Source organism: Ixodes scapularis, unplaced genomic scaffold (assembly GCF_016920785.2).
Source record: "Ixodes scapularis isolate PalLabHiFi unplaced genomic scaffold, ASM1692078v2 PGA_scaffold7__128_contigs__length_106722199, whole genome shotgun sequence".
Taxonomy (NCBI): domain Eukaryota; kingdom Metazoa; phylum Arthropoda; class Arachnida; order Ixodida; family Ixodidae; genus Ixodes; species Ixodes scapularis.
This window is the reverse complement of record NW_024609882.1, coordinates 11,015,567-11,043,511: the sequence shown is the minus strand read 5'-3', so window position 1 is coordinate 11,043,511 and position 27,945 is coordinate 11,015,567. Positions and strand designations below refer to the sequence as shown.

The 27,945-nt window shown below is 48.5% G+C and overlaps 1 protein-coding gene across 1 annotated transcript in view; it reads right to left on the bottom strand.

Annotated features, from left to right (window-relative positions):
- The window catches only part of LOC115313594, a 44,423-nt gene extending 16,710 nt beyond the window's left edge, over nt 1-27,713 (bottom strand). Inside the window, exon 1 of the mRNA XM_029972603.3 lies at nt 27,404-27,713. Within this exon, the coding sequence (XP_029828463.1) occupies nt 27,404-27,557 (154 nt within the window). The 5' untranslated portion in view covers nt 27,558-27,713. The remainder of the gene's footprint in view (nt 1-27,403) is intronic.
- Nucleotides 27,714-27,945: the final 232 nt, after the last annotated feature.

Here is a 27,945-nt window from a genome sequence, read left to right as displayed (position 1 = left end):
GTTTTGTTATTTTGTAAACTCGTTTAAATGCAGTAGCTTCATAGAGTGGATGGTGCTTCAGGTGGTGCATTGGGCAGAGCTTTGTATAGAAAACATTACGTCACACCATTTTTCTCTTTGTGACGCAGAGCGCGCTTCCCTTCAGCACCACCCGGATACAAAGCCTTCGCGTTGAATTCTTTGGGCCACCAAGAGAGAGGTGCGCGCCTCGCTGCCCTTTCCACTCCTCGTTCCGAGCGCTCCTGCTACACCACCTGTTTCTGCTCCTTTCTTGCTAGCCCTTTTCAACCCTTCCGTTCCGCGCGCTTTCTCACACCACCTGGTTCTGCTCCTCCCGCTCACGCGTGTTGGGTCTGAGTCAGCAGCGCATTCGGCTTTCACGCCGGTGACCGGGGTTCGATCTCTGGCACCGGTTGCCGTCTTCTTTTTAAGATCGTTTAGCGGTTACGGACTGACCGACCTACAGATTTCGTGCTTACACGGCTACTGAGGTTGGTTGGCCCTATTATAGGGAGTTTAAATGTATCGTTTTCAAAGGCTCGCAACCGCTACGAGCGGGCGCTTCGGAACATCCGTCAAAGTGGCAGCGCGAGCTCCCGCGACGAATAGCGTGGATGGAAAACGCGATATACTAAAACTCTCGAATGCTACCGCTTTAGAAAGATCGCTTCCCGCGGAGCATTACTCGTATTTACGTTCTGTACCCAGATACCTGTAAGTGCCTTTAAAGGGGTCATGAAACGCTTTTCCAACTTTGTCCTGTTTAGCTTTCCTCCTCAACTCATAAATCCCGCATTCCACCAAACAGTTCAAGAAGACGAAAAGACGGGAGGCCGCTCTTGCTCGGAATGTGGTTTGACTACCCGGACAGAGCCACTGTCACCCTAGAAGATCAGCCCGTGGCTCAAAATTCAGACAAAGGTTGCTTTCCCCAAGCCGTTCACCCCGAAGCTGACAGTGCTGTGGAAGCTACGTGCTCGTTGGGCCAGCCAGACGTGCCACGTGATCACGCTCCTTCGCGGATACCCACGCGCAGGAAATGAGGTCAGGTGATGAGAGGGAGGTGGCTGATTGGTCCGGCAAGCGCGTAGCTTCCACCACAATGTCAGCTTAGGGGCGAAGGGAATAAGTGAGGTCCGGTTTCGTGTGACGTGCGTTTGGACCCGATGACGCTTTTTTGTGATTATGGATGTATCACAGTGAAAAGGCAGAGAGCTTACGAAAGGGAGGAGGTACGAAATAGTCCGCTGTGTTTTCAAATTTTCTCACTGAAAGTCGGGCCTTTGACTTTCTACCTTTTTTCTTTTGGCCCACTGAACGATGTGCTATTAGTAAAATCCCAATGTTAATTGATTTATTCCAGCCCAAAATTCGTTTCATGGGCCCTTTAAGCTCAGTTATCTGCTAGTTTATCGAAATGTAAATAATACAAAAAGCGTAATTGTTTTTTTCTTTGACAACCAAATATTGTAAGAGCTATACTATGCATAAAAAAAAACATGTGCACTTTTTTATTTTTTATTTGGGGAAACAACAACTTTAGATAGTTTTATTATCATCCTAGAGTATGAAAATTAAAAGTTGTGCTTCTCTGGTGATACGGTTTAAAATGTCTCCCACTTTTTTTCTCTCGTGTTTGTTGGTTAATACAGAAGACGTTGTGGCGAAATACATATTCGATGTTGTGTTTCAGAAATTATTCTATTACTCACACTTGGTTCACGTCCTTTGTCTTGTATCTCTCATAAACGCATACCAAAGCTTAAAACCAACTGCGTAAATCGTGGTATTCCCTTGTACACTAGTACACGAGAAACGCCGGTATTCTTTATATCTGAGACGGAAGTTAAGGATGAACATATCTGAGTAACTCTCCCCAAACGACAGCCGTGGTCTGATACCGAAGAAATCTCACTGTTGACATCGGAAGTTCGTACCAGAACGCCCCAAAGACGCTCGATGTCAAAACTTAACGACTCAACGTAGTAAGCGTCCATCACGTTCTGTAATGAGTCTTCTGAGCACTTAGAAGCGCCTAATGGAATTATCTAACGACGACTTCGATTGGTTCTACGAGGACCCAATTGCGACAGACGACCTTGACAAAGAACATCACCAAGGGATAGGTGACGCCACAAAGCACCTTTCCTTCTTCCGCGACTGCCTGCAAGCAACAAGCATCACCACTGATTCGCTGCATTGTGCCGTAGGCGATTTCTTCCACACCCTCGAGACAGACGAAAACGTGACTGGCTATTTTTCGAGCTCATTTTGTTTCTACAAAACGTGGCGAATCAGTGTCCTACTTCAGCGCTCCCGCAGACGCAGTGATTTGGAGTGTCGTATGCAGCATCTTTATCTCTCTGGCTTTGTTATGTTTGGAGACATCATGCTAACAGACTCGCTTCGGTGATTACGACAAATGTCAAACTGACAGAATGGATATGCTCGACAGTGCTTCTACTCACCTGCTAACAAAAAAAAAAGAAAAAACAAGAATATAAAAGAAGTTGGACTCTTTGCTCGCCGAAAAGTTTTAAACTGTGAATACAATTAATTTTCCTACTCAAAACAAACGAAATTCGACTTTAAATTCGGCCTTATCGCTTCCCGTTGATATCAGACGCACCTTGTGTCCGGATGTGCGATTCGACGTGTCGTACTCGAGCGATAACGATGACCACATATCTCACCCGGAAACACTCCGAGTCTGGAACCGGGTGAATGGGGCAATGCACACGCCCACTGGGACGTTGCTAATGCCTCCGATCAAACAGGTACCAGCGAAAGGAACATGGCGGGTCCCTCGAGCAGCTCAACGATACGGGTTGGTCGGTTTCCGTCGTCTGCTTGCCGTTTCGTACGCCGTGACCCCCCCTTTGACGATTCCGACTCAAGTCAACGCACGCAGAAGCCGTTCCGCATCACGTGGCCCGACTGCTTTCTCCGCTGCGAGGAGGACAGAAACAAAGAGGGGGGAGAGCGGGACTTCTCTCGCGTCGTCCAAGATGGCGGCCGGAGTCGGTTCTTGTTTGTTGTTTCGCTGGGAGCCTGTCCCAGATTTTGCAGCCGCTAGATCGGCCAAGCGAGGCCGTGTCCGGCATCGCCGCGCATGCGCGCACGGGCCAGTCGCGGATCAGTCACCCTCGTTCTTTTGTTCTACGGAACAAAGCGTCCTCGCCCCCCTCCCCTCGGTTCCCTTGGAAACGAAGGGTCCGTGCCCTGCCTCCAGCGCCTAATTAGAAGCCGCTCAAAACCCCTCCGCGAAGCCATGTGCCATCTTCATACTTTGGCTGATTCCTGTCGTGCAGTGTCCGCATGAAAGAGCCCCGGAGTCACTTGGCGTGCGTCGACTATGTAGCTGGTTACCTTAGCGGGCGACAGGCAACCCCCTGTTTATACGAGCCAGTGCTTCTCAAACGTAACGCCGCTACTCGGTCAGCCAAACATTAGAGTGTTTTAGTAGATCGTTCACTCACTCCCGCTGTGCTATCCGCTAGCCGCTATGACCTCCGCTATATGTAGCGTAGCGGAACTACCATTTTAAGTTTTAGTAGAACGTTCGCAACCCGCTACGGATTACAACGTTACGAGAGCTAACGCAACGCCACTAGCGGCTCTTTCGGACACTAGGGCTCGCGTAAAACAGATTTGTAAAGCAATCCTTCGCAATTGTTTTTATTAACGTCGTTATCTTAATAAAATATTGTTTTTTTTTATTGAATAACGTGCTAATCATTGCTTCTTTTGTAAGTAGGTGACTATTATGTTTATAATTGAATACAACTGTCAGCCAAGCTGTCCAAGCCAATCCGATATGAGTCAAGTGCCAAAGCCACCGAGAAAAATCTTCAAAAATAAAGGACAACCACTGTAGCTCATCTGTTGCGTCGTTGTTCACCGAAAATGAAGCGCCACAGAAATCCCTCATATCCGCCTGTTCGCTCCGCTTCCTTAGTCGGTTTTGTCTTCACGACAAAGCGGCCGAGCAGGGGGCTGCACCTTTCGCTCACAGCACCAAAAACTGCGAAGCTTTTTCTTTTTTCTTTTTGTTCTCCTTTCCGTGGCCGCGTTTAGTATATCCGCCATGAATCGCTACCTGTTGCAGTCGTGGAGCGGCTTTGTCGCGGGAACTTCTCGCAGCAGCAAGGTATAATCCACCCCTTAGAACGACGATTGCGAAAAGCACAGACCGAGTAGACGCGGCGTGGCGGCCATCTTGAACAGCGTCCCTCGCTGGGTCTCCCTTATCTCGCCAAGACTCGTTCTCGCGAGAGCCACGCTAGCGCGCCGCGCTACGCCCCTCGCTATTTTGGCCCGCTAGCGCGCCTCCGCTAGCCTCCGCAGCTCCGCAATGTTTCCGCTAGCAGCGCGCATGCGCAGTAGCGTCGTCCCTCTAGCGTATAGCGTAGCGGGAGAGCCAAAACGATCTACTAAAACTCTCTATTAATCTACTGCGTGCAATTCAAGGCCAAATTGACCATTCCTCAGGCTGGTTTGTGTTTGGAGACTCCAAACTTTTACCCCGGAGACAAATGGAACCAGGAATAGCGCAAAACGTGTCAAAAGATGGACCCTTTCGTTTTCACAGTGACGCTAACGTTTGTAGCCTGACGCGACATAAGAACTGACCAGCAGGAATGTCAGAACCCAATCACGCCTCTAAAACAAAACAAAAAGTGTAATGGAAGCATTTTGTTTCAGAATTCTGACTGGCGCTTTAATATATTCCCTGCTTGTACATGAGAAATAGTCTCGCTTGGAAATTACACCAGATGAACCAGATGATCAACGAAATACACCGTCGAGGAAAATTTCAGCTCGCTGTTTCGGCACAGGTAATTAAAGATTACGTGACGACACGCCGGTATGCAATGCTTCGGACCTCACGGATGGCTAGTTGCCAGATAACCAAGGGAGGCCAACTTTCCAAAGAAGAAAACTGCTGCCACTGAGAAATAAAAGAGGGAAAGAAAGTGTGAACCACCACTATACACCAACTCATGTTTACAAACAAACCGGAGCGCCCCTAGCGGACGCCACCGGCGCCGCGCATGCGCGGTGGATGGTGGGCAAGAAGCCCGCCGTCGCCCATAAACAAACCATTGAATTGCGTTGTTGTCGGCGTCGGTGGGAGTCCCCGTGCTCTTTTTCGCGTTGGAATTGTTGATTCTACGTCCTCCTAGCAATTTCTGACTACCTGAGCGGCTTCAGCAAAACTATCGAGGCAAAACTTTGCGTGAATAATGTGACGTGCGGCGATTCATTTCACGTGGACGCCGCAGAATGGGCGCTAAAGCCTGACTCCCACGATGAGATTCTGCTCGCTATTTTCAGTCGCGACGTCGCTCGGACTGCAAAAGCGTGGACCGTAGCTGAGATGGTGGACATCGATACTGAAAACCGCAAGTAGAATCGGGCATTACAAGTCGGTGATGGCCACTGGTAACAATGATCAACAACTTCTTGTATCTGTTTACACTTAGCCGACTTACCCCAACCAACCTTCAAATGTGTTTTGAGGCCTGCACTTAGTTCTTATCGCAATTACCGGGTCAACGTTTGGCTTACGGGCCGCTGTCGTTTAAACGAGCTGACGACAAAAAGCAGCCAAGTTTGAAAGAGCAGACGACAGTTCGAACGCACGCGCAATGGAGTACGGGCAGGAAGCACCGCGTCGCGCGTCAACAAACCATTCGAATGCCACGTTGTCGGCGTCTGTGTGTGTCTGCATACTCTTTTTCGCGTTGGAGTTGTCGATTCTACGTCCTCATCGCAATGTCTTACCACTTGAATCACCTGAGCGAAATTATCAAGGCTCGTTACGCCGCTAAACTTTCCGTAAATAATTTGACGTGCTGCGATTCATTCGCATGAACGCTGCAGAATGGACGCCAAAACCATGATAAGATTTTTGTAGCGATTTTCGGTCGCGACGTCGCTCGTGCTGCAAAAGTGTAAAAGGTAGCGGCGATGATCGACGTCGATACTGAAAATCGGAAGCGGGAACAGACCAAGCGTAACAAGTAGGTGATGGCCACCGGTACCAATAATTAACATCTTGTATCTACTGTTTACACCGAGCCTACTTAAGCCTTTTGAGGCCTGCAATTACTTCTTATTGCAATCACGGGGTCAAAGTTTGGTCTACGGCCCACTTTTGTTTGAACGAGCAGACGACAAAAAGCAGACAACTTTGAAAGAGCAGACGAAAGTTCGAACGATCAGGCGGCCGTGTGAATTTGAGGACGCGCTGAGCCCGTGGGTGGTCCTGACAACTTGGGGGTTTTCTCTCGTTCATGTTAGAACAAAGCAAATACATCTGGCGACCACAAATTGTGGCCCGCACACGCAATCGTAGTTCGACAGCGTCTGGTTTGCCCTTCTCATGGCTACTATCCACGTTCTCGGACGAACGGAGGGTGCAAAAACACATGAAAACTGATCTTCAAACCTTTCCAGACTGTCTTGGTAAAGCCCCCATCGCAGCATTTTGACGAGAAGGCAGGCTTTTTGTCTCGTTTCTTCCAAAGGAACACGGGAATGCATGTCTGGCACGGCGACTTCTGCCCACCGCCCCAGACCGGAAGTGCGTCCGGCGCGCCACCACCGCGGCGTGACGTAGGAGAGTTGAGTTGGTGTATAGACCGTTTTATCGTGGGTAGCGCCATCTTGAGAGCGAGAGAGAAAAGGGGAAAGGGCTACCGGCGCTTTCCTCCTTTCTGATTGTGTAGAAAGAGTGAAGGTCCCGGATGAGAGGCTGGGCCGGTGTTGGATGTCTGCAGCGCCCCAACTTCGTTCGCGCTTTCTTCTTTGTTTCAAACTCCCAAAACTTAATTATAGAGCCATGGTCTTCAATGGCGACAGCCGACAGTCCCCCGGTCATTGGGACACCATTGCTGGGTGATAGGGTGCACGAATAATGACAGAAAATGTCGAATACTGTCCGAGGACCTATAGTAGCTTGCATGGAATCCGGCAAGGCGAGTGCGGCTGTAATGTTTTTTATGCTCCATCGCTTTCCGCATGACTGGAAATGGTGAACCATTTATCAATTTTTCCTTGCAATGAGCGTAGCCATTTTAGTAATCAACAAGCCATTTTAGTAATCAACGTAGCCATTTTAGTAATCAACAAGCGATACACGAAACGGGAACCTCAACTAACTTTTGTAAACACCCGGAGCTGCTACTGATCGTTTTGCTGCGTTGCTTTTATCTTCGTGTCCGTGTTCTTATATTTCCTTATGGATGAACGACGAGGACGTTCTAGATGTACTTATATGAAACCGCAGTAAGTCTCAAAGCAGCCACGAATAATTTTACTATTTGATGCAATAGTTTGAGTACTCACGTCCAATTTCTATCGCTGGCACGTTCGCTGCCGCTGATCCCCCCGTCGCCGCACTGACAGATGCCATGACTCGAACAAAGAAACTTGCACACTGGGCTCGAAAACGCAGATCGCAACACACGAGTCGTACCCTGCAGCGACTGTCCGGCGTTTCAAATCGCCCAATCAAAGCAAACAACAAACCAGCGCCACTCCAAGGAGCTCTTTTGCCGGCTCTCTGGTACCACGCAAATCGCGATTCAGGAAAACCGATAGAACTACCATTTCAAAAATTTCCAGCCTTACCCGGTGGCGGAAACGAGCCTTCAACTAAGTGTTGTAGATGATAAAATCGAGTCAGTCACCACTGAAAATTATCAATATTAATATATATTCAGTTACAAAATTTCACACGCTCAAACAGCAGTTATCACGAGAAAACTTGCACGCACCTTGCGAGCGTACCCCATGTTCATCGGCGGTACAGCGTTCGGTGCGCGCTCCATTCACAAACTGTTCCGAGCACAGTCGAGAGGTTGGCGTTGAAGAAACGCCTTTTCCGTTTACGGACGCAGGCCACTGCCGCCTGAAACCGGGGTCATATGGAAAGCGATGGCGCTTATTCTACGTGGTCCCGATATTGCATTGCAAGACATTGCAGCCGCTCTCTCCTTGCTGGATTCCTCGCAAGCTACATAAGTCCTCGGACAGTATTCGACGCTTTCTGTTTTTATTCGTGCACCCTATGACCGAGCAGTGGTGTCCCGATGACCGGGGGACTGTTGCCATCGAAGCCCGTAGCTATAATTAAGTTTGCGAGTTTAAAACAGAAAAGAAAGTGCGAACGAAGTTGTTGTGCTGCGGGCACCCAACACCGGCCCAGCCTCTCATCCGGGACTTTCACTCGTTCTACACAATCAGAAAGGAGGAAAGCGCCGGTAGCCCTTTCCCCCTTTCTCTCTCGCTCTCTTTCAGTAAAACGGTCTATATATACTCCTTTGCTGTATGTTTATGCCCGCGTCCCACTAGAGCGACAGACAGAAACAAAAGACAGCGACAAGCCTCAAACCCATGCAGCATGCTCGCGATGGTACCTTTGGCAGGCGTTTAGTTGTTCGGTGCTCATGAAGTAAGCACGAGCGGTTGCAAGTCTGCCAAAGATACCCTCGCGTGCATATGATGCTCGTGTTTGAGCATAGCCTCCTTTATTCTACAAAGCCTCTGAAATCGGCAAAGACTCTCGTTTGAGGCTCGTCGCTGTCGTTTGTTTGTATGTCGCTCTAGTGGGACATAGGCATTACGACTATACTCCGTTCACCCTTGAATAGAAGCTTCGCCTTCAGCGCGAGCTTTCTGCTCTTGCTAATACAAGTATGACCGCGCAGACACGCGCAACCAATGCAGGAAGCATAGCCTCCTCTATTAGCGACGTGAGCGATCGAAAGCGTCGCTGTGGTCGGCCCACCACAATTGGCCGAATGCTGACTATGACGTCAGCAAAGGATGTTTCATCGACGGAAATAAGAGGAATGTAAGAACTTTAATTTTGACGGTGTTCGCAGTGTTGCTTTGAGTTCGGTGTGATTTCAGGCTTCCACCATGCCCATTACAAACACTGTTGCTTTGAGTTCGGTGTGATTTCAGGCTTCCACCATGCCCATTACAAACACCATCGAACTTGTTGTTCACAAGGTAATGACGTCACGAAAGGTAACCGAACGAGGGCGCCACCGAAACATCTGGCGGCTAATACTGACAAAGCCTGGCAGATCGCCACGAGAAGCGGCCGCCGAAATTGAAAAGGTAGAGGGGCAGACAACGGATGAGAGAAGAGCCACGTGACGGGCGCCCCGCTGCGGCGAGACTCCGAAACACACTTCCCCCGAGCGATGGAATGTCCGCTCGAGCTCGTCGCGTTCCTCCTGCCTACTGCCTCTTTTCTCGTCGGGTTTGAAAACCATGTTTCGGGTCCTCGCCGCTGCGAAAGATGCGCGCTGACGTCCAGGTTTCCCGAGAAATTCTCTGTGCTACCAGATCCTCGCGCACCAAATCTGCGACCAGGCACTCTATGGCTCCGTCGTCGAACTGCCAGGCTATGCCAGCGAGCTCGCGCTGAAGGCGGAGCTTCTAGTCTGAGCTTAAATGAACGGAGTATTGACAATCGCAAGCAAGGCCAGTGGCCGCCGCCATGTCTCTGCTTATGCGCACAAGCCAGTGCAAATTCAAGCTTGCCAGAGCTATGTTCATGCGCAAGCTGCATTCCATCGCTCGGGAGAAGTGTGTTTCGGCGTCTGGCCGCAGCGGGGCGCCCATCACGTGGCTCTCGTCTCATCCGTTGTCTGCCGCTCTACCTTTTCAATTTCGGCGGCCGCGTCTCGTGTCGACCTGCCAGGCTTTGTCAGTATCGGGGAGGAGATCAAATAGACACGCCTCTAGCGGCACGCTTCAGCTGCGGGGACATCAAACCGATTTTTCTTGTCTGCTTTTGATCAGAGAAATCGAAGATGACGATTCGAAAGCCGCTCCTCGTGCGACGAGCACTGGTCAGTGCGAAGCGCTCGTGCCCGGACCGTGCATGACGATGTTCAATTTCTTCGTTATGCTGTGTTAGTAAACACTGGGCTTTGGGGACAACGAGCTCGATAAAGCGCCCCTTATAGTTCGATCTTCTGCCCAATAGAGGACATTTTTCCATACACAAGAAAGAGAGCTATGTCGGGTTTTTCGTTTGTTTGTTTATTTTCAGGTTTCCGACAAGATAAAAGTCGTAACCCGATAAAAGAAAGAAAAAAAAAAGAAAAAAAAAAGGAACGCGTTACATTAACAGTAAACATTTCCTCACGTTCGTACGCTACACGATATTTTTCTCTTCCAGTTCCAACGAGTAATACGATTTCGGCAGGTAATCTAACATTCAGACAAACAATGCACAAAAATAAATATCCAGAGATACACGAGACTAAAACATGAGCATCGCATCGCTCGGTGTGGCATGATCGTGATCATCCTCAAACTCAAAAACATTTTGGGAGGCATCCTTTTCCTGGATGTCGACCCCCGCACAGTTCAAGTCGGCAGTTCGGCGGATCCGGCCACGGCGGGACGACTAAAACATGGAGAGGGAAATCATTTCGTACGCATAAGTCCGGGGGAGGGAAGCGCAGAGACGGATATTTCGGGCCGTTTCCGCGTCGGTTCGACCGACGATCACGACGTTGTCCGCCGCTTCCTCGTAAGCGACGGGGACCACCAAGCTAAACGAAAACAAATCGTAGGGAAGAGCATCAGTATGTATGCCGAACGAAAAGTGTAGCACGAACTGAAATCTTACACGCGAACGATGACCGAACGGATGGATTCGTATGCGACTGAATCATTTGGATCGGGCGGCGGCTTGCGCCACCTAGCCAGTGTTCATAATTTCAACTCTTCCGTACTGCCGGCGCCATTTGTGTATTAGGCAGACATGTACACGATACGCTCCCAAAGAAAGTAACTAAATGGAGTTACACGTTACTCGCTCAAAAAGTAACTAAATACGTTACTCGCTACTGATTCTCAAAAGGAACGCGTTCTTTACCTCAAAAGTAGCGAGTTACTTTTCTCGTTACTTTAATGACCAAGAACAAAACTGCTTTTTGTTTCATAGTTTGTTTTCTTTTCAGTAGTCATTTTAAGCAGCAGCTGCCTTTCGAAGTTTTTATCCGTTATGTTCCCCCGCTTCGTTGAGAATACATCTCCGGTGACGCTGAAAAGTAGTTGTACTGACGCGATCCAATGAACGGCAGTGTTGTGCTTCAGAAAGAGCTGATGAATCTGGGATTCCGCTGCCTCCCCCCCCCCCCCCCCCCCCCCTCTCTCTTTTGTTTTCTCTGCTTCTAAAGTTCTAGGTTGACAATGGATTCTGTGCCTTCCCGCGTTGGCAAACTCCGGGTTTATACATTCGGCCTCTACACGATTCTACAAGGTTCAACCAGCGAACCTTCAGGCTAGGACTAAAACAAGGCTGTTTAAACGGAGTTGTGCACGTTCCTCCTCAAAAGTAACCAAAGACCGTTACTCGTCACTTGACTTAAATTAAAAAGTCAATAATTACGTTACTCGTTTCTTCTCTAAGAAAGTAACTACAAAGGTTACTCGTTACCGAAAAAAATGTAACAAGGTATACGAAACTCGTTACTAGTAACGCGTTACGTGCATGTCTGGTATTAGAACCTAACCAAACTTTTCAAGTTTCACAAAACTCGGTAATAAATCAAAATATTTATTTAAAAAAAATGTTCCCTGACGGTGAGAATTCCACTGGTAGATCCGGAGCGCTTTCCGAAATCCGCGAGGGGGAGGCAAAATTCCGTTCCGTGGGACCCGCTCCGAATCGACGAGCGGAAGATGGAATCGCGTTTTTGAAGCGACCCACCGACTCGCCCGAGACCAAAGCCCGAGACGATCGGCCGTTCAAAATGGCCGCTGCTCGAGCTTGCAAGCCGACCAACGCCTCAGCCGACTGATCTTTCCGACGACCAGTCAGAACTGTCAGTGTTTAGATGTCCCTACTTTTATCGAAACGGTATTAATAAACTTTCGTCGCGGTAATGGATTGATTATAATGGAGCTTGCTTCGAATAAATATCTCCATTTTCACCCGACTTCTAATGCCGGAGTCGCACTGCTCGTACACCATACAAAAGACACGCCGTTCCCTGGCGACATGATGGCAGAATTCTCGGCGGTCACGGGTCAAGCTTGTGGTGCACGAAGGCACCCAATGTCAAAAACCCCGCTTTCAAAAGCCCCAGTGTCAGAAGCCCATGACGCGAATCTCCCGTGTCAGGTGGCCGGGTCCTGAATCTGACGGCGGAGCATTCTGCTTTTAACTAAGAAGCAGTAAGTGTGCACGCGACCTGGTGTCATGCCGTGCCTAAGACTCAAGTACTGGATAACAAAATCCCGTTGCTCAGGCGTGCGCTAAACACATTCACGTCTTGCGACATTGGATGTGAAAACAAGCAGAAAATGTTAATCAGTCACATATGGCAAAACATTTGAAGTGACGGCTGTTATCAAAAACTTTCAGTCTTTCCACTCTGGTGAAGGAAGACCAGCGAAGCTGTACAATGGAAAGAAATGGCCGGCTGCAAGTCGGCAAGCCAGAGTGGAAAGGCTGCCGCCATCTATGAGCGACGGCGGGACCTAGATACGTGGCTTGCCGCCGTCGCTCATAGATGGCGGTAGGTGTCCAGAGTTCGGTGTCTTCATTTTTATGCGGGGGATACGATACTGGGGAAACTAGCCCTTAACGACTCCGCTGTAATAAGCATTGAACCAACGTACTTGTTGGTTGGGCTAGTTGGTGATTAACGTTTTGAACCATGGTTAAAAGCGCTAGAAAGACGAACACAAGAGGGATTTTCGTTTGTCACTGTTTATCTTCTCTCTTGGGTTCGTCTTTTCAGCGCTTTAACCGTGGTTGAAAACATTGAACCGAAGCTTTCGTCGACTCTAAAGCAAGCGCGGATTCACAGATCTGACAAAATGGGTTGTGCCGAAACTGTTAACCTGCAGCTCATTGCAATATACTTATCACAGCACCAAACACCAGTTCCAACCTTCTTGCGTCGCTCTAAAAAAAAAAAAAAAAAATAAGAATAATTATTTAGATAAAGAAAGTTTAATTCTGCGTGTGTGCTACCTACATGCCAGCGGAGTGCATTGCTGGCGATGCGGATTTATCCGATTGGGCACTTGTACGTCATTGTAAGTTTTTTTTTCTGCGGTTCAAGTTAATTTTGCAAGTGTCGCCAGTGTTGGGTACTGACGGTTATTATTATTAGAAAAGTGGAAAGCGCGAACTGGTCGTCGGTTGATCGTCGGACATGGAACAATGCTGGTTGAAGCGCGGGGAGGGTTGGACGGGGACAGCGAGGACGCGTGCTTTTGGCACGCGGGGAAGACAAGACGGAGTAAATGGGTGTTTTTTTTTTTTTTCAAGGTGGGGCCGGTGACGCGGGGCTTTTGCGACAGGAATTCTGCACGCGGAGCAATCGTGCTGCACCCGCGTTAAGCATGTTCGATACATGCTTCGAAGGTTTTTTTTGTAAGATCAATGTCACACAAGGAAGCCCTCAGAAAGTTTCTGCAGACGGTCTTGTGTACGATGTACATGCAGTGCGATCAAGGATTGTTTTCAAAGCCTATCGAGACATTACGAATGACCCCACCACCACGCGTTGGCTGAACTCTCTGAAACGACCCCTTCCCCGAAAGAATGGAGCGATCACTGACGTCACGTCAACAACGGAACGCGTCACTACATCGCCCACTTCCATTGTCGCTTTTATATCTCGCACACCACGCCAACGGCCTTTTACGGCCGCCGCAGATACGGATGTCCTCGTCACACAAAGGGGCAACGCTTCTGGCCGCGGTTAGGGGTGTTTCAGTCTTATCTCTACTGGAATCTCGGGGCAGGTTGAGTGCGAACGATAGCTTCTCAAATTATCAACGTGAAAGAAATAAGAAAAAAGGTGTTATTTGTATCTATTGTCTGCGTAAAAGATAGGTTCTGTCGAGACCAGTTCTAACGAAGTCAACGGGAATCGGAAATCACTTCGCTATATCCACTATTTCGTTATAACCTACTTTGGTTATAACGAAGTGCAAAAGGGGATTGGGCAATCGTGATCGCTTCACTCTAGCCGCTCTTCCGTTATAACCGACTTGGTTATAACCGGTGTAGGCAGTATGTTGTTTCAAGTCCCCACGAGCGTAAACTGCCACGTCTGCGAGTGTGGCCTGGCGCGTACAGGAAACGACTCCCCCCGACAAAGGCAGCTGAGCAACACCACATAAAAGACAAGGCCTGTGTATGACGTCAGCCTTAGTGGACCACCGACCCGTCCCAAGCGGCAAAAACGCCAAAGCACGACGAGAGTCGCCACAAAGAGGCAGACGCATGCGTCGTGACGTTGGCTCGTTGCGAGACGGTGCAAGACGCACTGGCGGCCATACTGACGCAAGCACCCCCAGATATAGGGGGGTGTAGTGCTTACAACCCTTGTCCCATATAATACCAAACTTTCAGTACGACGTACAGCACACTGCCGTCGAGCCCAAGGTACAAACTTTCACGAGCGGCTTGATAGTGGTACAACATATTAAAATAACTAATGTACTACGCCGCGTCCTGTCTGGTTCTATCTTCGTTTTCGTCCCTGTTGTTTTGGCGTATTACACCATAAGTAATGTACGTCTTACGGTCTACAAAAAAAAAAAAAAAAAAATGGGGCTTTTTTTTGGTTTTATTGTAAAACTTTTTTGTTGTTTTCTCCGATACGTACTTTAGCTGTCTAGTAAGTAACATCGCACCGTCATCAAAATCTCTTGTAAAAGTTCGGGCCGTCAGGTCGATGGCAGTGAAGACTATATTAATTATTTTTAGAGTGTAGGCGGTGAGGCATAGATTCACTAGTGATATTGTTTGGGGGGGGGGGGGGGAGGGGGGGGGGGTGCGCGTCTTTGTCTTTTGGGTGGTATTGACCGGAGCGTCGAAGACGTTCGGAGTTTCTGGAGAAACCAGGATGTCCAGAGAGTCGAAATACAATACCCCCTGTTCTCCGTTCCCGCTATTGCGATAGGTAATGGCAGCAACTGTCCGGTGATGAAAGAAACAAAGGGGAGAAGGGGGCATCGTGAAGAAAGGCTGGGCAGACGCGGTATGCCGAGCTTTTCCCATCTCCAGCAATACATATAAATAAAAAAAAAAAGAAAACGCTCAGCGAATGTGTTATAAGTAGTGCAAGGTATAATCAGTGTAACCGGTACTACCCAAAATGAGGGCAACACATTTCGTTCAAAGCAACTTGCATACTTTCCGCTTTAACAGAGCGAACGCCCGAGAGGAGGAAACCACCAATCATGTCGAGAGGATAGCTTTTGTGGGTGGAGCTAGCCAATATAAAAGTAGTAGATCCTTTGATGTCCTCGACCAGAACTGATGCTGGACAAGTCTGGTACCGGAATACTGGATGTCCTGCTTTGGCTGAGAGGAATAACCCCAAGGAAGACATTCAGCCGACATGGCGCCGGGACTCGGCCAAGTCCCTGAGCGAAACGTAGGTTTTTTCAGGAGGCGTTTGTTTTTTTTAAGTTATAACCAGCTTCTAGTAGTTTCGTGTATGGCGCACTACCGCTGCCGTCTGCAACAAGATGGCGGGTGGCAAACACGAGTATTGCGCGTGCGCAGAAGCCGGATTCGCGCGAGGTGAAGCGTCTGCGCATGCGCAGTGCCGACAACAGCGCCACCGCAGAGGCGTGACGTCAGAGAGCAGAGCCGACGACACCTAGCGGCTAGAACAGAAAGCTGGAGCAGCAGGTTCGCGATCGCCAGCCTTCTCCGGGCAAACCAGATATTCACGGCACCTGGCGGTCTGAAGAGGAAGCCGTGAAAGTAGGCTCGCAACCACGCGGCGGAAATCTCAAATAACGAGGAAACCAATCTCGTTTTCGGCGACTCAGCGGCATCAGCCTGTCTGGCCTTGTTGCGTAACCCCGCTCGAGCTCATTTGATTCCATGGCGGAACAGCGGTGGCAGTAATCTGAATTTCGCAACCCCTCCCCTACTTCTCCTGGTACACAGAACCAGTTTTTGTTTCGTTTGTTCCGCCATCGCTCTGTGGCGCGGCCTCGCGTGTGTTGCGGGCCGTCTTGCGAGGCGTTGCTTCTTCGCGCCGTCTCGTTGTCCCAGCAGCACGAACTGGATCTTGCTTTTTCTTCCTCCCCTTTCATTCACAGGAATAAGAAGAAAAGAAAAAGAGCAGCGTTCTTGTTTTGTTTTGGATTCTGTTTCTTTTTCTTTTCTTTTTTTCGTACTCCGCAGAATGCCCGGAGCGATACAGGTTTCCGAGCCTACGAAACGCCATGGCAGGAACACGAAGTGGCATCGTATAGATGCCGTGTCCGTGTTAATCTGGCCACACTTTCAAGCCGTAGTTACGTAGCTCATACATCATATACAAAAAAAAAAAAAAAAAAATTGTGTGCGTTGCAGACACGGTGGCGGAAACTATCTGCGGATACGTCTCAAGTATTTTCGAAGCCCGTTTACTTCGTGCATGCCTGGAACATGTCTGCGGACAGTTTGTCGTATGACCAATGTGACAGTCACGCGAGAAGCGCATTAGAAAGTGTCTGCGGTCTATCTTTTCTATGATCAGCGTGACCGTAGACTTAGGCAACTTATTCGCAAGTCCACGCACTGTCATCGATCCGCACTTTGGTAGCTTCGTCGTTGTTCGCACAAACGAGGCGTGATTCCTGTCAGTCTTTTCGTTGACGCCAAGACACGTTGGCAGACGACTTGCGGTTCAGCGATTTCCGTAAAGAAAAGCGTTGACGCGTCGGCTTCATTGCGTGTCCTGTCTTGAATCATCCTCCGATTACAAACATCCTCCGCTCGTCGCGTCATGACCGACGGAAACGGGCTGACAAACGTCCACGCGTCAACCTTTCACGGAACAGGAGGCGATATTCTCACTGCACAACCTTGGCCATTTTACACCGATATTTGCAAACTGTTATCTACATTTTTTTGGGCACTATCGGGTGAAAGTCAAATGTGGGGGTTTTACGCGCCAAACCAACGACGGGGCTTCTGGCGCACGTCAGATTGTCAACTATGACGGTGATTTATTTAAAACGCGACGACTACAAGCTCCCGCTTTGCTAACAGTGCTTTGTAGACACACACGCACTGTGGAAATTACCGCTGGCAATCGATAATCCGGGTCGTGACGTCACAAACGAACCCTAACGGGGAGGCCGCCGAAATGAACATCTCTGCGTCCAGTCCGGGACGTTGCGAGGCGGAAACCGCGTGCGCCAATCGCAAAAATAGTTTCGGTCGGGGAAATCGACGAGCAGAAGCGCCTAATGGAAACCGCGACCCATTTCGGGAACCACGAGTCGCCCTTGTTAGAACGGACGTTCTGGCACGTGAACGCGGCAATCGGTGCACCCGCCACCGACTCCTCGCCCAAGGGAAACACTTCCGGGCTCCGGGGAAAATTGCTCCTTCGACGCGCAACGGATGCTCCGTGCGCTCTGGACGAGAAAACGACGACTGCTGAATACAACCCAAACGCGCTGCATGGAACCGCAGACGTGCTGTGCTCTTTCGCACGACGGGCATTTCATGTATACGTAGCTGGGATGGGGAATAAATGGCATATTTTTTTATTTGCTGATTGTAAGGCGCTAGAATTAGAAGGTTCCTTCTAACGTAGGTAATTCGTTCGGTAACTTTTTTTTAAGTTTTAGCAATGCACAGCGTCAAAGAAAAAAATAAAACAAAAACACAAAAACAAAGCCAAGGATAAAAGTTTTACGCATTGGCTGCTCGAAGTATGTACTTCTTACGAGGTTTTGTCATCAAATTGAAACGAGCAAACAAAAAGTCGTTACTTTCCCGGTTTAATACGTGTACATGTTGATGACGTGACAAGTTGCAACCCTCGTCCTTGCCTCTATTGTCTTCCCCCCCCTTTTTTTCGATTTTTGTATTTAGGAGAATGGGAGGCTGAGAGGATTATCTCGCTGCACAAAACTAAGGTTGCACGGTCTAGCTGATCGAAAACTTTAGCTGCGTTTCAAATTCAAATTCGTTTATTTTGCCACCAAACAGTTTAAAGCCTTTATTCCCCTTCTCCGGGTATTATCATCATTATTAAGGCTGCACGTCGGCTTTTAAGTACCCATAAAAGTGTCTTAATTTTTCCCACGAAGGAAAAAAATTAGTAACGTTCCGCGAAAATCCGTACGTTTTTATTTTTGTTGTTGTTTACTACGGTTTTTGAAGCAAAAACGAACAAGTATATTACTTACCGCCTTTTTATTTTTTTATTTTGTTTCGTTGCGCGTAGATAGTTTTTATGGTTAAGGTTGAAGTTTGGGTTAGATGGCGTGACATCTTGAAAAGGTTAAAACAGCGCAAACGACGAGAGACAAGAAGCAGGACAGCTACACAGCGCCGTGTCTGTGTCCTGCTTGTCGTCCCTCGTCGTTTGCGCTGTTTTAACCTTTTAAGGATATTTCCCAGTTTATCTTTCAGGATCTGCCTGAAATGAGCACAGCAAGAAACGCGTCCCCGGTGAGGACACTGCGCACCGCGCGTGCGCGGGAGTTTACCGAGCCCGAGTCACAGCAGAAAGTCGATGCAGGTTACGAGGAATATAATTGCTCGGCGCCGTGCCATCTTATCGCCAATTCCCGTTTTCGGCGACGACGACCCCCTTTCAAGTTTTGCTGCGCGAGATCCGCGAGTGGTTTCTGAAACGACAGCGGTTGCGCACAGAGGAACTATCGCAACCCAACCACGTAGGAACATTAGTTTGACCTTGAACTTCGTTTGATACCGGAAGCTTGCTTTTGCCCAACGTTTTTTTTTTCCTCCATCTTTTCTATTCGTGCTTTGCTTTAATGCGAAAGCGTTAATTGTCCCATGGAGCGAAGCCGGCGTTGTCTGCAACCGTCTGTAGCAGCGAAAAGGCAGTTTATTTCCCCTTGGCCAAAAGCGCAGCAACGCAGATGCATCGCCACGGAAGCCGTGGAGCCCGCGAGGTTCGTGTCGTGTGAAAAAGGAGTTACACCCAAGTTATCACGATTATTTGTTCGCGTTCCCGGCTAAACTAATCACGCACAGTAAATGCTCCATGAACCTGCATTTTTCGTGAGCGTGTGTGTGCGCGTGGTTGGTTTTAGCCGGGAAAGGGAACGCACAAGGACGACGAGGGCCGGCGTGACTGTGCACTTTTGAGACTGCTTGATTGGCTCGTTCGGATCGCAGTGTCGGCTGCGACTATAAACAAAACCAAGTAACTAAAAAAGAGAAAAGAAATCGCGAATTGAAATTATTTGACCCAGAGATGGCAATTTCTGGTCGATTAAGCTGCTCCCGCGGGTGTGTATTTATTATTGCTTGGAGCAAAAAAAAAAAAAAATGTAACTGCAGGATTTTGGATGTTTACCCGAACTGTGGTTTATTATAACAATACAAAAAAAAAAAAAAAAAACAAAAAAAAAACAGAACGTTTAAGCGGCGCGGGTTTCTATAATAACTGCTGCATGATAACGAACGTTGGAGACCTCATTTAAAGCAGGCGTAGTCCCGCAGAAAAACTGCCTCTCCGTACAGCATATTTGGCGTTTGGACGCTACCTTGTTACTGAAAGTTTCTAAACGCGTAACCATTCGAGCTGGGCGTCGAGGTTATCCCGATTAGGCGCTACCCTTTAATTCGATTAATCAATCGATGAATCAGTTGGGTCGAGCTCCCCTCCCTTGACCAAGGGCAACTATTTTTTAAATAAAAAAAAAAAAACATCTACACCATTTTTTTTTTTCAAGGAATGTTTAGTTTTTAGTGAAATACAAATATTAGGCGACCAATAGAGATTTAGGCAACGCTTTGCCCGTAACGTTGACACTGCGATGTTTCGTCCACAACATTTTTTTTTACGAAGTTGATTTGGTTAGATTGCTGGCTTCATTTCGTTTGCTGGGAGCATACCGGAACTGAAGCTCACTCACCCGGCCGGCTCCGATAGGACAAAAAACATAATTCGCGAGCACTAATCCTCAACTTCCAAACGGACCACGCCACGCGCGGTCTCTGTTAATATAATTTCAGGCCCGAGCTTGCAGCACACCTCATCGAAACCGCCGAGGGTTCGGCATTCAGATGCCGGCAACCGAGGCGATGTGCACGGAAAGACGCTTTCGACGAAACGTTGCAAGGATGAAACTAACTCGAAAACCTTTCGACGAAACGAACCGCCGGTGAAACATCGCAGTGTCGACGCGACGATCCGTCGATGAACTGATCCGCCTCGGGTGCACGGCTTGAGAAACATGGGCTGGCGTCAATGAACGCAGGCCACGGGGCTGCTGACAGGTGGACCCCAGCCTCCAATCGATCAATCGGAATGCGCCGGGCGTCTCAACGTGAACCGTCAGTCCGTGACGCTCGCACCCTTCGCGCAAGACGCACGCTCTAAAAATAAGAGGTCAACGTTTGGGCAGGGTTTATCATCGCCCCTTTGCCTGCGCGGCGTTCATCTCGCTACGCGGTTCGTCCCAGGGGCATTCAACCCCGTCGACGCGATACGGCTCCGAGACGGAGGGGGCTAGGACTCCGAAACAGGGTCGGGGTGACGAAATGCCTTCGCCCCCCCCCCCCCCCCCCCCTCCCCTTTTCTTTTCTTTTCTTTTTCTTCTTCAGGGAGAGTTTTGCGCCCCAGCTCGCAACTTCGCGTCGCCCACCAGTGTTACGGCCAGCAGATGCAAGCACCACGGCCCGAAAAAGTAACAAGTATATACTTTTTTTTTTTTTTTTTGTCGCGAATATAAATTATTTATTGTCGAACGCTCATTCTCCGCCCCAATGTAGTGCTAGAGGCCGGAATCAGACGGAAAAACTTTCAGAACTAACCGTTAACTTATTCGAAAGTTACGAGCGATTATATGAAAATTTAAATGGCGGCGGACGGAGTTCTTCAATCTATGGAGCTGAATGGTGCCCGCTACCACCAAGAGCGGGCCCCAGTTTCCCAATCAAATCTTCAGATATTAATTTATAACTTTTGAATAACTGTTAGTTCCGAATCTTTGGCATCTGCTTCGGTTGGGTAGGGACCAAGCGTTCGTAATGCATCGTAGATTTAAAAAAAAAAAAAAAAAAAAAAAGATAATAATAATAATAAATAAGCGTAGTTATTTTTTTGGGACACGTTGTACTTGAGATGCCTGCGTGTTGTTTCAAGTGGAACAGTATGGTCATGAGAATGGTCAATTCCGATGGCGAACAATGACCCGGCGGGTGCTGCTGCTGCTGTTGCCCGCCCGTGAGCGAAGGAACCGTTCCCTCTCAAAATAGCGAGCTTCGGACGGAGCGGCAAGGTCTGCCCCCCTACGAAGAAGGCCCTCGACGCAGCGGGATGCCCCACGCCGGAAATGCCGGCGAGGGAGCGCTTGTTGTCCTCTCCCTCCCTTCTCTGAGGGGGGCAGCCGCTGATTCACGCTGCGAAAAGGAGAGGCATCAGCAGCACGGCCGTCATCGTGCCCCCAACAAGCTTCTCTCTCTCCCGCGGTGCAGCTCGAGAGATCAGACAAAGAGGCGACGCTTATTCCTTGGCCCCCTCTCCTCTCGAAGCCCACGGTCTCGTGGTGGGGCATATGGCTCGGGGCATCGCTTCGGAGACATTCCGCGTATCGTTTTCTGTTTTCCCCCGGAATGCAGGGCTGATAACTTTTTTTTTTTTCCAGCATGCCACCGTGGCGAAGGGACCAGTTTAGAAAATCGTGGATTCAGGAGGTTCTGCTAGGAAAATGTATAAACACGTGCTCAAGCGAGCGGGCCACTCCCTCGAACAAGGAAGGAATCAAGATCTTACTGGCTCTATTGACCTGCACTGACCTAGGTTGGGCTCCTCCAAAGAGTCTCTTTTGTTCTCATTGTGACTTATCTTTTTGACAGCAATTTCGTTCCAAGACGTAATCAACTCATTGTTTCATCTTCGGAATCCTCGAACCCCGTTTTCTGCCAGGTGGCGAAAGGTTTGTTTCTAAAATGGTGGATTTCACTACAGTGTAGCATTTCGGGAGACGGGCCGTTCGTCGAAAGACAATTCGTAATCGGGCCACTCGTAGTAGGGCTATTCGTCGCATAGGGCGATTCGTCATAGGGTGATTCGTCACTGCGACAACTCGTCGGAAAACCGGAAATAAACGTTTGAAGATAGTGTTGCCCGCGTACTATCTTTTTAAGCGTTCGGTCACTCTTGTTGTTCAGTTTTCGTGTGGTGTCGTTTCTTTTTAGGTTGGTAAATATTTTAGTTTACTTTGGAAGCATAGAATAAAACTTAATGGAGAGAAACACAGCTATTGCGCATGCACGCGGAAAGAATCTTCCACGTGCGCGACTAGCAGACAGACTGCACATGTACGACCGAAACGTTTCACACAACACCTCACAATTGTCTCGCAAATTGCCATCCATTGTTTCTATTTGTGACTGGGAGATGTGCAAGATTCTGGTGGACAAGACATAATTAGTCAGTGTCTATTAGAAGTTAGTAAAAGTCTGGAATTTTTTCTGTCGAGAAAGAAATAATTCAATCCAGGGAGGAGGGGGTAGCTGGTAATTGTACTCTCTTGGAAAAACTATGAACGATAAACACCAGAAATGCTACAAAAATAAGAAATGTCTGTTAATAGTTTGAAGAAATGTCATAGTGATGAAATTCCCTATGACGAATCGCCCTATGTGACGAATAGCCCTGCGATCAGTTGACGTGTGACGAATTGTCATTCGACGAAGATTTCACCTCATCCGACAGTTACGGACCCCAGGTTGGGTACACAAGCCATTCCAGGATGCGCAGCATTGATTTCGTTCTGTGACCCTTTGAGCCTTAGTAGCCCCTACTGAGTACAAGTAAAGTATTATTATTATTATTATTATTATTATTATTATTATTAGTTCGTTCTGCTCATTCCGGGTCCTTCGCTCGCGACTGCCGACAGTAGGTGTACTGTTTTGTTGAATGCTCCTGCTTGGAGGTACCGTATGTGTGCACGTTGTGGGCGAAAAGGAACCCAAACGTGCACGTTGCTGTCAGAGAGGATAACTTTGTTCCTTGCCCCGCATATTCTCCTCTGGGTTAGCAAGACGGGCGAATGAAAGAAACCGGAATGGGGAAACTCAGCGCAGGCTATTCGGACGACGCTAAAACAGAAATAGACTTTCGTTTAGGTGTTTTGGGGAAAGAGTAACGAATCCCATAATTCGTACCGCGTGCAACGCTGCACATAAAAAAAAAAAAAAAGAAAGCTAGAAAAAAAGAGCCCAGGATAGTTACTGTAATGAACCGAGATAAATCACCTAAAATCGAATGAAAATAAAGAGTGCGCTCTTTAATGTGCGATGTGTGCGATAAAGAAAAGTTGAAAAAAATTGCTAATTTTAGAATATGTGTCACTGCCAAACTTTTTACTGCGGCGAGGGGCAGTTAAGCAAAGATGACTACTTCCCAGACAGCAAGGTGCTGCTTATATGCCGCCATAACTAGGTTGAAGTAAGCAGGCAGGCGAGCTAGTTAAAAGACATGGTAACCTTGGAGCAAGGTCTGTCCGTCATTTTTTTTTTTTTTTTTTGTTTCCTGCTTTATGGTTAGCCGCATTAGCGTCGAAGCCATCATAGATTCAAACACTACGATTAAGAAGTGGGCTATCTTTCGGTGTTTATAAAATAAAGCAAAGCAAGCCGAAAAAACAAGCAGATATAGATATTACTACCGTCATATCTCTCCAGATATTACGGTCGTGATACTCGAGAGCGCCGATACCACCAAGCGAACTGCGCAGGCGCGCGCATTCCGGAAGTATTGCCGCCGCCATGCTTCTTGTAGTCATCGCTCCCCGGCTTCCCGGCTGAAAAGGGCTCATGTGGGCGTACATCATAGTTTGGGAAGCCCTGGTGTGAGCTTGAATTCTCCTGCATATCAGTACTTTATAAGATTGTGTTGTGTGTGATGTCTTAGTTTGTCATCAGGCGCAAAAAAAGTTTCAGTCGTCTTATCGCTTTAGAATCGCTTTGTCGTCTGCTTCGTCGTCGTCGGCTTCTTCGCCTTCGTGAACGCGCGTGAACCCACTGCGTTCACGCTGTGGTCTTACTGCAACAGCGGCAAAAACAACGAGGCCCCTTCTCCCTCGAGCACTCCGGGTGCTCCTACGTCTCAATAAACTTGGAAGCAAGTGAATATCTACCTCAACGTGAAAGAGCACGAAATTCGAGGGACCATCGGCTCGGTGTAGCACCGCGGAACAGCGTCAAACGTGTCGGTGAAACACTGAGCTATGTTGTGCGCAGGCTTGGGCATAACTTTTATACGACAATGAAGTAAGACGAGCTCAATAGACACTCTAGGAGAGCAATAGTTTTCTAAAACTCGTTCTATTCTGGTTGAGAGCCTTTGCGACAGGGTACATATGAACTGCGGGGGGAAGCGTGCACACAAAGAAACGATCTACAAAAAGAACGTGCCTGACGAGCCGTAACAACTCGCATTTGTCAAAATGAAACGTAACCATGAGAGATGCCTGAGAACTTCGGGTAGAGATGAGCTCTTGTGTACAGTTTCTATTCAATTTTATTTAGTTTGCTCAAGCTCCGAACGGTAAGAGCTGACCGACGGGGTATGCTTTTTTTCCGCTGTGTCGATTGGTGTTAATACAGAATGGATCAGTAACGCCAGCAAAATCAGATTGTGGCATAATAGCCCACTAAAAAAAAAAAAAAATAAGTCTGATATTGAAAAAGTTGTTTTATTTCAAGTTATATATATATACATACCGAGAATCGCTGCTCTTTCTTCGGTGATTGTACTGATCTTTTGAAGCACAGTTGTGCTCAAAACATGTCGTATCAATAACAGTTGTAACCATCAAAATGCATCAACCAAACATTGTATTAAAAACGGTCGCCGCAAGGCAGTGTGGAAGTTCCGATATACCGCTACGGAGCGAGTGCTCTGAAAGATTCCAACGTACGGAACACTTTGGTACGCCCTACTACGTCTCATGCCCTGAGTAAGCTTACACTCTTTAGTTATCGTGCAATGGGGTGAATATAAATTATGAATCAAATAACGAAACAAATCTAAAAACGCTTTTTCCTGCCGCTCTTCTACCGCTCTCTTTACCTGTTTTAGACACTCTTTTCGTGGGCTGCTTTCTTCCGGGAAGACATAAAATCCGATACCTTTTTGCCTGGTGCTGTTATTGTAGCACCTTGACACAGAACGGGTGAAGACACCCATTAAAAACCGTGAGTAAAAAGCCGACTAAAAGTTTCGTGCTAACCTGAAAATTCCCAAACGCCGGACGTACAACGCGCCTTGACGCGGCCAGAAGACTGGGGAGAACTACAGGTACCAGAATGCACCGCGGCAGCGGTGGCGTCGTGCAACTCCTTGTGAGATCGGTCTAGTGCTTCATCAGAATCTTTTTGTTATCTCTTTCTCTCTCCCTCTTTTCTTTTTTCACCCTTGGTCGTCTCTTTTACACTACTGAAGAGACAAGAGATAAATACCCGACTGTAGTCTGGACTGTACGTCCCGCTCAAACAGTTCCGGTTCAGAGGAGGGAATAACCTTGGTGTCCTCGAGAAGTTTTGAAAACACGTTGATCCCCGGCAAGGCCGTAGCTGTCAAAACCGTTTTTGTATCGCCTCCTTCCGTTTGGTCCTTGGTTCGTTTTGTCCATGGCGCGAGCTTTATGAACATTCACGCCCCTTGTTACTTTCACACTGGAAAACAAGTCAAAGTAGACCCGCCCTCCCTTGACGACTTCGGTAGCTATGGAAACACTGTTGTTCGTCGAACAATTTTTGTTTTTCGCGAGAATTAGGTAAGCTGGGTTCATCTGGTGTATCAGCTAGAGGCAGAGGTCAAATAAGTATCTATTGGTAAACCTGCACGAACCCGCGGACAAGTGCTCAAGCATGTTGCTTCATGTATTCTTGGAATACGTTGGGAGGCAGTCTTATCGTCAAACAAGAAACGCTTCAGACTCGTTTGTACGACTTATCAGCAGTGCGACCGGGGTTTAAAGGGGCAGGGTATTTATGCTCGCCTAGGTTTTTATTTGTTCACGACACAATTTCTTTCCGCCCGAAAACCGCCGATCGAGAACTGGCCGGTTTGAGTCGCGCTCACTCTTTTGAGGTCACGTGCCGTCTTCTATAATTTAGACACAACCACTAAAGATAATCAAAATCTTGCACAATCATCAAAGACACACACTCAATATTTAAAAAAAATATATATATGTTGAATGAACAATAAAAAAAAGTGGCACAGCCACGTGACTTTGGGCAACACACTCCATATTTTGTCCTCCCCAGCAGTTGCGTTTTCTTTATTTTATTAAAAATATGCGTGAAGCTGTAGAAAAATATTGATTGAATAACCTCCTAACATCACTGCCTAAAAAGAAAATTGAGGGTGTAAAGACAGGTCGAAATTTAGTGCATGTTCCCCGTTGTAAGACTCGCGCGCTGTTACTTTTTTATACTTTGTAAACCGTCGGATTCACAACATTTGGACATCAAATGATTAGAATACCCGCACACTGAATAACCATCCACTTCACACACGTTTTCTGATAATCATAGTTCGCACACTAGAGGGAAGTGGAAGAGGTTAAACACGCATGCAATGAAAAGCTTGAGCGAGATGTAGAGCTGTCTCCACCTTTTCGTGGATTCACTAGGGCACCGTCGAACTTGTCCGTGAACTACACAGCTGTTTGCCGCATGCGGTCCGAAACCACGCGAAACAAATCAGAAATTGGTCCCTCGAGAACAAGAAATGCAGGCGGTCGCGCTGGACAACATCCGCAAGCCCGTCCACGGGTGCGTGACAAAGAATCGTTCCGGTCGAACCGCAGGCGCCCATTTTTGCATTTTACGAAGTCTGTTGGCCCGCTTCGGTGTTCTTACGCACTTCTAGGCGTGGACAGGCATTGGTTGCGGCCCGTCCTCCATCGGGTCCAGCGCGAGCGTCGACGGTTGTCCCAAAACGAGTTTTTCGCGCTCGCCAGAAAGGTGTACACACGATGCCGTGGGAAAATCCAACTCTCACGCCGTAGCCCCGGCACCGCGCGGGCGTTCGCTTCTCAAGACGCTCTATCTCACAACGCTGGCCTTTGGCTTCTCCCCGAAATAGTGCCAGAAACACCAACGAAGCGTCGTTTTCTAAACTTACATGCAGAAGTTCACGAGGAAACGAAAGCTTCATAACCGTACCACGCATCGCTGATGACCTCGAAACGTCGGTCGCTGCTCTAATCAGATTGACTGAAATCCCCCGTTGCCCTCATTCCGTGCCCGACGAAATTTCGAACTGGAATCATTCGTAGAAGCTTAACCGAGCTAGAACATCGGGATTGGCGTGACAACGCCAGAAGGAATCCCGTGTTGTGTAAGGCTCCCCGAGACCAAACATGGACACGAACTTACCACTTCGCTGGTCCCTCCGCGAGCGGTACAGCTTCCTTCCGACGACCGCTACGATGGCCGCGAACACTGCCAGGCCCAGAAGGCCGACCACAGTGAGGGCCTGGCTCTGCCAGGCGACGGCATCCTGTTGGTCTTGGACGCCCGCACGCACCATTCCTACGACTCCGACCGCACCGACGACGCGAAAGATGCCGTCCGAACTCCGCAACGCTTGCCGACCCTCTCCGCTCGCCGTTGACGGGAAGGAATGGTGGGAAGGGGGAGCAGGAGCAATCGTTGATGACGTCAAGGGTGACGTCGGCCGTGACGTCATCTGGGAGTCCCTGTCCCGCCGCGCCTTCCGCACAGCGACGCCTCGGTCGGCGCGGCAGGCAAAGAGTAGGGTGAACGCGAGTGCGCTCATGAGAAACCGTCGCGCACGGCGATTGGCTCGCAGAACGCGGAGCATGCTGCGCGCCGTTGTTGTGACAGCTGTGCGGTTGAGTTGGTTCCTTGTGCCGGTTCGGGTGATGCTCGGTTGACTCGATTCTCAGGAAGATCTT